Source organism: Notolepis coatsorum, assembly GCF_963971535.1.
Source record: "Notolepis coatsorum genome assembly, chromosome: 1".
NCBI classification, from domain to species: Eukaryota; Metazoa; Chordata; class Actinopteri; order Aulopiformes; family Paralepididae; genus Notolepis; species Notolepis coatsorum.
Window position 1 is genome coordinate 186,238,279 of NC_140165.1, and position 15,187 is coordinate 186,253,465.

The following is a 15,187-nucleotide window of genomic DNA, read 5'->3' on the forward strand; positions in this document are numbered from 1 at the left end:
AAAAGTTAAATGAGGAAACTGCCCCCCCTCCCCCCCCCCCCCCCCCCCCCCCCAATCAGTCTAAAGTAATGGGGTGCAGTTACACAGGGAGAGACAATAGGGGGCGGTATCTTCCCAATTGAGCTCAGAGAGTCTGCAACACTAACCTGAGGCTCGATTGATGAAATATGAAATCGGCAATAAAAAAAAATACGACAAACAAATGCTATATAGCACTCAGCGGTCGGCATTAACTAACGACAACGCGTGGCTGGCACTCAGTGTTAAAGGACATCTCTTTGAAATAAATTACATTTTACAGTTTTTTTCTTGATTTCTTTTAAACAAATTATAATTTTGTATTATTTAACTATTTAATTATTATTTAGTTATTGCACTGCACTGGCAGTTGAACTGCATTGAACTGAACTGAATTGAAAAAAAGATACCTCATAACTTAACACTTTAATCGCCGGAAACGCCGTAACTCGTCATTGCCCGCCATGCTCATTCTGCCGAAGACGCCATAACACGTCTTTGATATCAATATTTAAAAAATCTGTGATCGAAATTATATTTCTCCTCCGGGGACCTGAGATATACTGCTGATCTCCACTCAACTCTCTAACGGTTCAAGAGCGCCATCTGGTGGCCGATCGGCAGATCGGCCAACAGGAAGTGACGCGCCAAACAGGAAGTGCTCATCCATATTTCGTCCGGGCACTCGCGATCGTTAACCGGACTCCATCTCGACACACTGGATAATCAATCGCTCGCCCTAACTCAATAAACAACGTTATTTGGACGTATATAGTATTATACAACCTGGAAATGGTTCATCTAGATCAACATCCCATAATCGAAAACTGTCTACTCGAAGCTGATCGTCCAACGGTGTTCCATATAAACTGCTCTGATGATCATATGACCCACACTAGGTGAATGATATAACGTTGCCCACGGAATTATAAACGACCCCCCGCCCATCCGGTCAACATCAGATGATACGTAGTAACTTCTAGAACTACCTCCAGTTGAAATTTTTTAACTGGCACCGATCGCTACCAAACTGTATTTGATCATCAATATAATGCATTTGGGGCTATAAATCAAGTTCTGGAGAAAGCTGCAGAAAACGATAAAAACATACTTATACTTTAGACCATATTTTAGTATGAATATGTGAATGAAAAAGTATAACGTTGCTACACCCTGAACAATGGATATAGGACATTGAATGGGCCATAATAATGTCAATTTAGCAATAGAATTAAAAAAGTTATAGCCCTGCAAAGAAGGGGAACTTCTCCATAGACAAATAGAGCTGGCTAGGGATGGTAAATTATGAATTTAACCATGGCGATCAAAGTGTTAACTGGCACTGAACATTGAACTACACTGGCACTGTTTGCAGATGTACTATTATTAAAGTTAGTTAAAAACATAATTTTGTATTGTTTTTTTGTGTTAAATCCAAAGGAAAAAATATTAAATCCGAAAACGGGAAAATTAAAAACAGAGAAATCCAAAAACAGGAAAATTCATATCCGAAAACAGGAAAAGATAAAAATGGATTTCATAGGGCCCTAGTTAAGGTGAGTTAATAAATTCACTCTGAAAATCTGCTCCGCTCTGATAAACTGACTCTTTGGTCAGAGCATCCAGTGTGCACTCTGAGCCCTCAGAATTTCCGAACTTGAGTGTGCTCACTCTGATACTGGTTGTAAATAGTTATGAGTGTTGTATGTGCCTCCCTCAGTGTTTCCCATTAATTACCTAGACTGATACATTGCCAATAGGGATGTATCAGTGGTAGTAGTGGTAGTAGTCGTAATAGTAATCCAGTATATTTTTATATTTTCAAAAAAATAAACCAGTTCAACACCACTTTTGCTTCATTTCTTTGATGGCTCAAATGTATGCTCTAGTCTAGCAGATTTTGTGTTTTGAGCACAAAGTTGATCATAGATCTGGCCTCTTTATTTTGCTCTCAAAGTAGGGCTGGGCGATATATCGAGTATACTCGATATATCGAGTATACTCGATGTATCGCGGCTTGTTCTACATGAGATGTAGTAAATTACTATATCGTGAACATCGAGTATATGTTGTCACGTCGCGGCTGAGATGAGACTTGCTTTAGCGCAGAGCTTTCCTCTCATTTCATTATAGACGCAGACCAGCACAGATCTTAAATGACATGCAATTGTAATTTCATTAGACACAGACTAGCGCGGACCTTTAACACTTTGGATGCCACGACCGAGATTTCTCGGGTTTACCCCCCGACCGTTGAATGCCCATCACGAGATTTCTGTTTAAAAAAAAAAATTATTTATTAGCGTTCTGAAATCATATTGCATCAAGCGAGCCTACCGTTGGAGATCCAGGCACCGCCGGCGCTCAGATGTGAAAAAAGCGCCCCCTATTGTCTCCCAGATGGTAAATCACCCTTTTGGATTGGACTCAATGAAAGTGAATGGGAGAACGGATTTCTGACTCCACATTTTACTTCTCACTGATGTAACCGGGGTCTACCAGAGTTCATTCTGGAACCTTGGTGCCACGGCCAATATGTGTTATACTGTACTGGTGGATCAATACAATTATCGATTTTTTCGAATGGTGATCAGGAATTGGAATATACCATTTGGATACCATCTGATGTCAGGTAAGGAATCTATGTTATCAGTCTTAGGATAATCAGACTCGTTTTCACGGAGATATAAGCGTTTCCACTATATGTGATATTGCTGTTTAGTTTCACTGTAAAAGCCATCAGGAAATAAGAGCAGCGATTATCAGCGCGCGGCACGAACGTGCGCACACATATACTATCGATCATCTAGCGTTTATTTGAAAACGATTCATAAATAGGCCGACAAATGACAACGTTCTGGAATATTCCAGTAAAAGACGATTATCATCATAGGGTTGTTTTTTCCGTGAAAACGAGTGATTTTCAAAATGCTATCAAACGGAAATGAAGCGATAAAAAAACATTCTGCCTTGACAATGTTGACTGGAAAATGAGTCTTTGATAAGCGACGGGCAGATTAGACACATAGCCATAATTTAAAACATAGATTAGGCGATATTAATTTAACATTGGAGTGGGTTTGGGCATCAAGGGGGTAAAAAGGAAAACACGGCGTGGCATCCAAAGTGTTAATGACATGCAATTTAATTGACGCGCGCAATGGGCTAACGTTAGCTGCTAACTAAGTTATCCCACATAACTAGGCTAAGCTAACTAGCGTTAGCTGCTAACCCTGGAAACGCTCAAAGCGGACTCCACGACACTAGTTCCATTCGTGAGGAAAGGGGGTTGGGTAATATTGATGAGGCTTGACAACAGAAGTTCAAACATAACTTCATATTTATTGGTTATTCGTTTCTTCATATCGGGCATCCAGTTCGCATCACCGTGTGTTCAAATTCCTGTGTTGACATTCGAGTGTGACATCATCACCTACGGCAGCTTATACGCTCAAAACGCAAACCTACAAAACCCGGCTCTCTCGCGCGTTCTCGCTCTCTCTCTCTACATTCAATGATTTAAAGTAGCCAAATGTTACAGTATAAATACTAACTGGATAGTTGATGATAAACATTTAATTTCATTATCTGAAATATTCTAAAATCATTAAGTCTGCTATAAGCCATTATCCCTTTGTGTGTGATTATTATTTTCTCAGTGTGTAGGCCTATATATATATATGTGTGTGTGTGTCTGGCTAAAGTGGATAGAAAACACAGTACTGTGCAAAAGTCTTAGGCACCCAAGAGTTTTTATATAAATAGTCTTAGATGTAAATAAAAACATTTATTAGTAGTACATTTTCATTAAATTATTTTTTAAAGCATCTTTATGGTTTAATAATGCAAACATATGTTGCAGGGACGTATTATAATCATCATATTGGCGTGACTGTATGCATCAAAGGGTTAAATCAAGCATTTTTAAGTGCTTTAGAGGAAATGTCAAAATACCGCGATATATATTGTGTATCGTGATATGGCCAAAAAATACCGCGATATCATTTAGAGGCCGTATCGCCCAGCCCTATCTCAAAGTGCACCAGATTGATGCATTTAACTTTAAAATATACACAAAAAAAAACAATTCCGGGGGAGTATGCCCCCAGACGGCCTAGAGGGTCCAAGGTTCACCCACCACAGTCTCATAAAATCCTGTGGGAAACACTGTCCCTGTATTGTAAATAGTTCATATGTGTGTTGTCACTACTGTATGTAAAATTGTAAATAAGTTAATTTATGTGTTGTTGTTAATTGTTAATATTTATTTACCAAATTTATGTGCAATCGTTTCATTTCAGCTCAGTGTAGAGAAATGCACCTATACTAACAACTAGGGATGCCCCGATCACATTTTTTGCCACCGATACCGATCACCGATCGTCTTGAACCATATCGGCCGATACCGGTTTTTGGTTTTATAAAAAAGAAAAATATATATATATATATATATACTTTTTTTTTTATATATATAAAATATATATATTATATAATTATACTTGTAGTTGTATTATCTGCGAGACATCGCCACCACACAACAAGTCAAAATGCTCGCTATCTCCACTGTCTGTGTGTATACTCTGCTTTGGTCAAATCACATTCAGCATGCCCTCAGCAGGGTATATACCTGCGGCTCTGCAGATATACCCTACTCCCTCAGCTAGCCCCTTTCGTGACTGCGATGCAAGCCGGGGCTCGAATACGCATCGAATCAATGTTATAAGACATTGATATCAGGAGCTATCTGTAGCTACTGCTAGCCGGCTAGATAACGTTAAGACAACGCCTCAGTGAACTATTTAGTTTAATGGGACATTTCGTTTTAAACAGTGAGCTAACGTGAGCTAACGTGAGCTAACGGAGGTATCATGCACTACTAGACTATATCAGGAGCTATCAGTAGCTAGCCGACTAGATACGGTTAGACAATGCCTCATGTATTCAATTAAAGTGAATAGTTGACTGGGTAATTTTGTTTAAACAGTAACGGTAGCTAACGTTAGCTCACAGAGGTTGCATGCACTAGAGCAGACTATTGCCGGAGCTTGTTTACACGGGTAAGGGAGGGGCAGAGGAGGAGGAGGAATTATTATTATTATTATCGGAATTCACCGATCTCATATTTATACTGAATATCGGCCGATACCGATCGCTGGCCAATCGATCGGGGCATCCCTACTAACAACCGCCTTACTGCGCGTCTATGCCGACACTGTTGACACCACGTATCCATGACACACGCGCCCCGCGACAACACTAGTAGTTTTGGGGGGCCTACCACCCCCCCCTGAAAGAAATCCTAGGGGAAACACTGCTAACTATCCCCAAACAAGTTTATCTCAAAACCCCATCCCCATCGTTTTCTTTGGCTTACATGTTGTGGCCTCACAACACTCTAGTTGCTGCTAGAGGCTGGTAAGTTATTACTGTCAACATGCTACTAGAGCAGCGGTTCTCAAACTACGGGTCGCGACCCAAATTGGGGTTGCGGGCATTGGCACATTTAAAAAGAAATAAAGATCAAGTGAAAATCCGCGAGCCCAACTCAGATCGAGTTTTCCACCTGGCCGCTGTGTGTATTTGCCCTGTCTCGCCCCTGCATCAACAGTATTTCAATACACATCATACATCCTGCGCAGGTATAATCACTGAGGCCACGTCTGGTCTGTCAGAGGAGCGCAAAGTGCCACAACGTGCATGACAGCCCTGCGCAGGTATATTATCTGGTCTTTTGTGAGTCAATGAGTACTCAGATATTTGTGATCGACACTGTCTCATAACTAAAGCACTTCCGGGGGGGGGGGGGGCTTTCCAGGCCGCGTGAATATTAAAGGCAACCAACTTGTGTTCAGCTTTTCGTTCAGCGTTTCTCTGATTGGCCACACGGCCAATCAATCAATCCACTAGTACACGCCCTTGCGGCGCGGCAGAAGCGCTGGTCGAACCAGCGGTGTTCTGTTGTGTGACTGTACTACAGGTAGTCTACAGCGCGGTGTTCTGTTGTGTGACTGTACTACAGGTAGTCTACAGCGCGGTGTTCTGTTGTGTGACTGTACTACAGGTAGTCTACAGCGCGGTGTTCTGTTGTGTGACTGTACTACAGGTAGTCTACAGCGCGGTGTTCTGTTGTGTGACTGTACTACAGGTAGTCTACAGCGCGGTGTTCTGTTGTGTGACTGTACTACAGGTAGTCTACAGCGCGGTGTTCTGTTGTGTGACTGTACTACAGGTAGTCTACAGCGCGGTGTTCTGTTGTGTGACTGTACTACAGGTAGTCTACAGCGCGGTGTTCTGTTGTGTGACTGTACTAAACTCTTCCACCACATGACCGACATTTGACATACAGTACACCTCCTATCTATGTTGGGATTATGTTTGGTCATGACAAAACAATAAAAATCGCTACTGTTAGTAATGCTGCCACCACCCACTTCAATGACAGAGCTCTCATATTTGCGAATGCATAAACTATATCTTAAATTATGGCGATGTGTCTAATATGGCTGTCGCGAAGTCATTGATAAGCGACAGCCATATTAGACACATAGCCATAATTTAAGATATAGTTTATGCATTCGCAAAATATGAGAGCGCGCCGCTGTCATTGAAGGGCTTCCTACAACAGAGCACCGCCGCTGCTGCTGCTGCTGAAGCTGTATCAAGCCGGCGGCGGCGCACGAAAGCCGGGTATACTATAAACCACCGCGTCGCCCCGCTGGCGCTTCAGGCTCAGCAGCCTCCACGGGCGAAATAACATATAACGTTACAGTTCCACACTGATGTACAGTGAGTCTAATATGGCTGTCGCGAAGTCATGCCTCTCCCTCTGACAATATCATAATGATGTGTTTTCTATATTATATCCACAATCATTCATCTAAAAAATTGTATGGGCTTTGATTAAACATGTAACCTACACCTACTGTAACTTACTGTACCTCTGCTTCCTACAGCACAGCAGGTAATGGCGTTAATCAATGGAACGCGAAACATAATAACATTACGCTTTCTAGTTCAGCACATTTCATAACTGTATGGGCTTTGTTTATACACGAGTGAATCTGGTAGTTGGTTGTTAAAAACGCGAAACATAATAACCGCGCTGCCGCTCGCGCGCGCTCCTTGGATTTCATTTGGGACGTGGGACGACTGCGCTTGCCTGCGCGTGGGGGCGGGGAGGCGCGGCCAATCAGAGAAAAGCCGAACACAAGTTGGTTGCCTTTAATATTCACGCTTCCAGGAAGGCCAAGCATATAAAAAGATAAAGTTGATTCATTTAACCTGGACACTCGCAATCGATAGGTCTGTTGTCAGAAGCGGCGCGTCACGTGCGTGTGTTCCAAATGCTGGCAAGAGAAAGGCAGAATTTAGTAGTAGCGATACCAGAACTACTATGAAACAGAGTAAAAGAAGTTATGATCCTAAATACTTGGCATATGGATTTACTTGGACTGGCCAAGAAGATGACCCGAGACCACAGTGCGTTTTGTGTTACGAGATCCTTTCTAACGAGAGCTTTAAACCAAGTAAATTACAGCGGCACTTGGAAACTAAGCATCCTGAATTTAAAACGGTGATTTGAAGCCCATCATCTGTAGCCACATAGAAGGGCTCATTGATCAATTTTGGAATTATTTTCCCGAAAGAAAGAGCACAGACAATTTGAACAACTGGATCCAAGATCCGTTCATTGCACATGGCGCTCGCAACAGGCCTCCCTCTGTCTGAGCAGGAGGTGTTGATCGATCTTTCGTGTGACGAGCTACTGAAAGTCAAGTTCACTGGACAGGCCCTCGCAAAGTTTTGGATATCAGTCCGGAACGACTACCCAGTGCTGTGTAATGCTGCGCTGAGAAAGCTTGTCCCGTTTGCATCAACATACCTCTGTGAAGCGGGATTCTCGGCTCTGACATTAACTCATTCAGAGCCACGCCCCTTTGACCATATTAGGGCTAGCGTGCCAGTAAGGAAGTCAATGGGAGGTCGGGGAAATTTGCGAACGCCTAAACTATATCTTAAATTATGGCTATGGGTCTAAAACACCCCTTGCTTATCAATGACTTGCTTGCAGTCAACATGTATGAAATGGATTGTTTTTTCATTGGTACATTTCCGTTTTATACCGTTTTGAATACGAGTATAGTTTGAGATTTTGGAGAATTCCAGAGAATTAATCCAAGATTAATCCAATTCCTGATCGCCATTCCAAATATTGATCGCGTTTATAGATCCAACGGTATAGCGCCAAAACAAATCGACGCTGCTCCCAGTGGGGGGACTCAATGCAATAGTATCCAGCTGCATGCCCAAGAAGTAAAACCTGGACCGGACTTATTTTTTGATGCAGTCCCACCCATTCCAATGATGTGCAATACCATCCGGGAGACGATAGGCGGCGGTATTTGCCCTTTTCGAGCTCAGACCCATTCCCAATGATAACGTCAGGCTGGATGGATGAAAAATGTATGGATATTGCTAATAAAATAAATTTCTTGCCAGAACATATAAAAAAAAGAAAAACTGCGTTCACATGCGCTTTTCAAGAATAAACAAAAACAAGACTTAATGGGACGGGTGTGCTTGTACATTTGAACATAGTTCCATGATACGTGGCTGCGTTGTGCTGAGAAAGCACGCTTGCGCACGTCGCGGCACTTTGCGCTCCACGATTATACCTGCGCAGGATGTAGTGAGATGTGTATTGGAATACTGTGTGGTCTCCGGTGATAAAGGGGTGAGACATGGCAAATACACACAGCTGCCAGGTAGAAAACTCCATCTGAGTTGGGCTCATTGGTTTTTGTCCCCAGAGGGACAATCAGCAGTGAGCAAAGCATAAATAATATATTTCTTTATATTTTAATGTTGAGAATATTAACTCATTCAGTGCCAGCTATTACAGGGCCCGTCGTAGCAATGCCACGCTTTAAAAGATACCTTGTTTGTAGCGCTATAACTGTATTCTATATTATAGCTATGGATACAATACTATGGCCCATTTGACATCAACTATCTATCGTTCAGTATGTGAAAAAAATTAAGATTTTCATCCATAAGTTCCTGTGTTATACCGTGGTGAATATAAGTATGGTTTTAGAGTGGTCTGGGGTAATTCCCGAAAAGCTGTGTTATAGCCTCATACGTGAATCCTACTATAAGCATTGCCGTTTCATGCCTGGCTGCTTTTTTGGCTGCCTGGACACGCTACTATAAATCAAATCTATATAATAGGTATTATGTTCCATCATGAATGCATGAAAGGAGGGGGGGGGGGGGTCGTTTCTGATTATTTGATTGCCAGTAACGGCATTCGTATTGAACACTAAAAACTCTTATCAGCCCGATCGGTATAAAAGCATTGCACGTAAATGTACGTCAGATAGTCCTTACCTGTGATCGGGAGTATTCCAAAAATAATATTCCAATTGTTTGATCGCCATCTGGTACATCCGATGTCCATTTGGTCCACGGCATAACCCACCACAACATATGGATCGGGGATATTTGACGCGCTTCAATGGAACCGGGAGAACCGCTCGACTGGCCCGACCCAGAAAATTGCGCCCGGAGACATTTGACTGTTGCACAGGCCAAGATATAAGGTTTCAAAGGGTGCTCGATACCGCCGTCTAGCTGGATGCGGCCGGTATTGCACTTTGGTGATCTCAGACTCATTCATTATGGTAACACAAAGGTCCCTGGATAAATAATGAATAAAAATATTGAATAAAAGAATAAACGACCAAAACCTGAGATATCTCAGGTCTGGCAGCCAACGCATGTCGAGTTAACCCGACTTATCTCGAGTTTGGCAATTAAAGAGTTAAGAAATATGGACACCCGAGCCGCAAGAGGTGCGCCGGTGGGCAAATCATCCTCAAGAGGGCCCGATTATTTCTTACTTAACGCACACCTACAAGTTGATTATTCTTCTTATACCATGGCCACTTGCCAAAGACAAAAAATATGTGCCATTTATTAACCATTTCAGTGCTAATCACGTGTTAACACGTTTCTGGGTAGTTTTTCCTTTAAACATTATTTTTTTTAATACCCTATTCAATGTCAGGGAGCTCTGTGTTGCCAGTAAAATGCATACTGGGACTGCGAAGGTGCAGTACCGGCCTCATCCTACCAGGCGGCGGTATCGAGCACCCTTTGAAACATTGTGTCTTGGGCTGTGTGTCGATTATATAGGTCCGGGCTGACTTTTCTTTGTCGGTCAAGTGGAGCGGTTGTCCCGATCGGATTGAGAAGAATCAAGTACTCCCGATGCGTGTTTTGTGATGGATTATGTTGGCGACACGATGGTCATAATTACTTGGAATGGCTATCAGATAATTGGAATATTCTTTTTGGGGCACATCCTAGTCAAGGTAAGGGCTATATGATATCAATCTTGCGTTACTCCGAGCATGCCTTCATTGTGATCCGAAAGTGTTACTGTAACGTTACTCCACAACGTATGCCGTTGGTGGCGATCAGAGCATCAAAAAACGACCCACCCTTTAATGCATTCATGATGGAACATAATACCTATCATATGCATTTGATTTTTTTTATTGTAGCGTGTGTAGGGACGAAATGCCAATGCATTTAGTATAATACACGTTGCATGCTATTACCAGCCTCCCAGGAATTACCCTAGACCGCGCTAAAACCATACTTATATTCACCACGGTATAAAACGGGAATGTATGGATGGAATTTTTTTTTCTTTTTTGCATCTTTACCGGAAGAAACTCAGTGTCAAATGACCATAGTATTGGATCCATAGCTATAATATAGAATATAGTTATAGCTCTACAAACAAGGTGAAGGACTCCATTAGTTTAATGCTGGCACTAAATAGATGGGCCCCGGAAACAACGTGGCAGTGGCACCCAATGTGTTAACACACACACCCACTGTTGATTATTCCTTACTTAACACACCAACTGTTGATTATCCATTACTTAACATACAACTACTGTTGATTATCCCTTACTTAACACACACCTACTGTTGATTATCCCTTACTTAAGACACCTACTGTTGATTATCCCTTACTTAACACACACCTACTCTGATGAAGATCAAACCAAGCAACATCATCCTGATTTTCTCTTGTACATTTAACATTTACTCAGGGGTTCATGGTGGGATCGATATACATTATATCATACGTACTGTACATCAGGCCTATACAGGTAATATATACCTGCAGCCACCGTGTTGATGGCCCCCTCCTGTCCAATAATGTGTTCCTTCAGCCTCCTCTCCAGAGGGAAGCGCCTCCTCTCCTCCGCCTCCCGCTTGGCCTGCGCCTCCTGGAACTGGGATGGCAGCAACGAGATTAAAGATAGATTCAACCTATCTACACAGTACAAAGAGGTTAAAGATAGATTGTACTGTGTAGATACTGTGTACAAAGAAATTGAAGCTAGACTGTACACACCCCATCTACACAGTACAAAGACATTAAAGATAGATTGTACACAACCTACAGTATCTACACAGTACAAAGAGATTAAAGCTAGATTGTATAATAGGCAATTTTGAATGAAATGGCAACATGACAACTGTATGACAAAATAATGAAAAGAAAAAGTCATATCGCATTGTAATTTGTACATGAAAACTAAACAAAACCGTCAAAACTAAGAAATATATGATGATATGATATTGTGTGTGCGTGTTACATTTCGTTCTTGCTTAGCGTTCTGCTCTGCTGGACAATCTCATCATACTTATTGTATTCACTGAAAGCTTTTTAACATATGCACCTTCATTTACCCGGCCATGCCCATTTACGGTTATGTATATAAGCGTGGAGCATGGCCGTACTCATCCTTCCCTCATCTTTCATCCGGAAGTGTTTAGCTACAGACGCACTTTGACAGTGGAAATATGGGGGGGGGGGAATTCTCTCGTAGTTTTTTCTTGTTGACGTTCCTCCTGAGATGGCATCACCACCGAGACCCGAGATGCATTTCTCGGGGCTCCACCAGCGCTTCTCCCTTGCAACCTACGCCGTTGACCGCAGGGGCTCCCTACTCCCACGATCGTGGCGAGAGGGTGAGCCCCAGCGGCCGTTGAGCACCCCTCATTCAGGAGGAGGATCTTCGGCCCCGGCATCCCCATCGGGAGACCCCCGACCAGCCCGGGCGCTGATGGCGGACGATCTGCGGCGCAAGCTCTGTCTCCGCTTGCTCCCGCCGTTCGGTGGTGGGCGAGTGTGGCGGCCTGGTGGGTGGTCAGACGAGGGAGAGGAGTACGCGGACCGGATGCTTTCGGTTCCATGGAAGAGCTGGTGCCAGAGGGGGACCCTCTCGCTCTCCTGCCATCGCATCCGATGGAAACTGAGGATTACATAGAGCAGCCGCTCTCAACAGGGGTGCCGCAGAGAGGTGCCAGGGGTGCCTTGAGATTTAAAAAAATTAAATAATCATTTAATTCTTTTTGGATTACAGAAAATTATCACTAAAGTGCTATCTGTTGCAGCTGCACTGTTTTCCATGAAAATACCATATTTGGATAAGTTTGACCATTTCTCTAAATCTGAAAATCATTATTTAATAAAACACAGAAAAGGATCACCAAGTTACTCTGGATAAAAAAAACCTTTACAGACAACATTGAGACAAAGCTTCCTGACACATCTCCATCCAAACTCTTAAAAGAACTCATTGAAATCTCATCTGATACCACCTGGAGAGCTTGTTTCAGAGTGTGGTGCTGAGTACCAAGTATCTCATGATGCAGCAGTTAAGGTGTTGATACCATTCAGCACCACATATCTGTGTGAAGCTGGCTTTTCATCCATGACAGCTCTGAAAACAAGCCTTGAGCCTTGAGGATGACATGCGTGTTGCCTTGTCAAAGATCTCCCCACGTATTGACCGTATTATTAGCCAGCAGCAGCAGACCTCGCATTGAGCTAGAAATGTCCACTGAGTGAACAAGTGCTTATTTTCTGTATTTATTTATATTTTTTGAGAAATGGTAACTTGGTGATCCTTTTTTGTAAAAAATTCATGATTTTCAGTTTTTGAGAAATGGTCACACTTTTCCAAATATGCTATTTTTATGGAAAAGTGTGCAGCTGCAACAGATAGTACTTTAGTGATAATTTTCTGTAATTTTATTTAAAGAAATTTTATTTACTACTACAAGCAGTGTAATGTCAACAGTACTAAGCCATTTAGACCTGAAACACCTGTTAATAAGTAAGGGATAATGTATAGTTACGAGGTCATTGTCGCAAAATAATTGACCGACACGGAGTTTAGAACGCCGAGGTGTTTTAAACGTAGTGAAGGTCAATTATTTTGCGACAATGACCGAGTATAGGCTATACATTATCCCGCTTATTACATGGCTAACTTACTAACAATATACCTAATTCATTTTCCTGCATCGACAAGACGAGATCAAATGCAGACGCAGTTCTGTTCTGTCACTCCGCGCTGTCATCGCCGGCAGGTCTGTGGTCTGATTGCACTGATGACTGAGTGCAGCTGTGCATATGCTGAGCAGCTTTCATGACTGCACTGATGCAGTGTGTGTCAGTGGGCTTGATTGCTATAGCTGCGCACAGCGGTCATTATTGCTCGGCAGAGGTCCGTTATCGAGTAATAATGGACCTCTTTACAAATATCGATATGCCCTACTATGTTACCTGTTTATTGCACAATGTTGTTTTATTGGATTCTATTATATGTTGTTACTACTGTATTGCACATCGTTGCGGGCAAGACCACCCGCATTTCATTGTATACTTGTATGCCGTGACAAATAAAACTCTTGACTTGACTCTGACGAGCGCTATTGACCAATCACAATCAAGCATTTCGACTAATGTTAAAACGCCATGTAATAATGCATTATATAGCCTGCATATACACACAAATGTGTTTCCCGGTTTCTTAAATAAACATTATTTTGAAAGCAAGCACTTTTGTCATCATTGTAGCAAAAAAAGACAGGACCGGAAAAGTCTTTATCGTATGTAGTGGTGCCCTGGAATATTTTATTGAACACAGGGGTGCCTTGGCAGCAGAAAGGTTGAGAACCCCTGACAGAGGAGGCGGGGGGGTTCCTCTTTGATGCCCCGCTGGCAGAGTCGGGCCCCGGGAGAACACACGGCGCATGCGGCGGGAGGTGATGGGTGTGGCCAGGGCTGTGTTCCCCCTCCCTCCACCCCTCTTCCCCTTTTTCTTTCACCTAACCCACCAAAAACTATGTTTTCTTTCAAATAAAAAGACCCTCTTTGGGAGTGGTAGGTTTTTGTTGAAACAACGTGTAATCCTTTCACTAATGTGTTTCGTGTATGCCTTGAACGGAGTGACAATGAGGGCTCCACTACCTTTTACTGGTAAAGTAAAAGTATAGCGGGCGGCAATTCTTGCTTATGAAATGGAGCCGCGGGGACTCATGTGGACACGTTTTTAACAAACGTAGACCCAGAGCCCACGGTTGGTGACTAGCTATCATGTTTTGGCTTTTCAAAGCAATGAAGCGAGCATATGCTTGTGTGGGATAAATGTTGTGTGGTTTGTTCTGGGGGGGGGGGGCTTGGGGTGGTGAAGGGGGGGTGGGGTTGAAGATTAGACGGGTTTAGACAGAACTTGGATATTGGGGGACAATGGGCTGTCTGTCAGGGAGGGGGTAATTACAGTTTGGGGTGGTGGGGATATAGTTATTCCACACTTGCGTATGTTTTCGCTTGTAAATCAACACACGGCTAGAGACACTGCTCCTTTTTTCACCTCGTATGTTTTTCACTTTACGCGATAAAGTAGAAGTATAGCGGGCGGCAATTCTTGCTTATGGAGCCGCGGGACTCATGTGGACACGTTTTAAACAAACATAGACCCAGAGTTGGTGGCTAGCTATCGTGTTTTGGCTTTTCAAAGAAATGAAGTGAGCTTGCTTCATTGAAGAGTGGGGCTGGGGTCCCCTGCCACAATAACATCACAGGTTTTGAGTTTTCTTATTGGCCCGAGGGGTATGCCCATGAATTGGGGCCTGCGTTGTTCAGATCCCAACTCACGTTGTCGAATGAGGTCTCTGCGGGATAAACTGGCGTCTTCCCCTCTCGTGAGAGAGGAGGTAATGACGGGTGGTTTTTTTCCAGGCTCTGTGTATAAATCCTGTGTCGAGGATCCTTGCGAAGACCGGTCTCCCC

General features: G+C 42.9%; 1 protein-coding gene across 2 annotated transcripts in view; it reads right to left on the bottom strand.

Annotated features, from left to right (window-relative positions):
- clpb (ClpB family mitochondrial disaggregase) overlaps positions 1–15,187 on the bottom strand; it is a 114,290-nt gene that overhangs the window by 54,829 nt on the left and 44,274 nt on the right. For both annotated transcript variants that reach the window (XM_084335745.1, XM_084335744.1), the window contains exon 7: positions 11,219–11,333. In XM_084335745.1, coding sequence (XP_084191871.1) covers positions 11,219–11,333 — 115 coding nt within the window. The remainder of the gene's footprint in view (positions 1–11,218; positions 11,334–15,187) is intronic.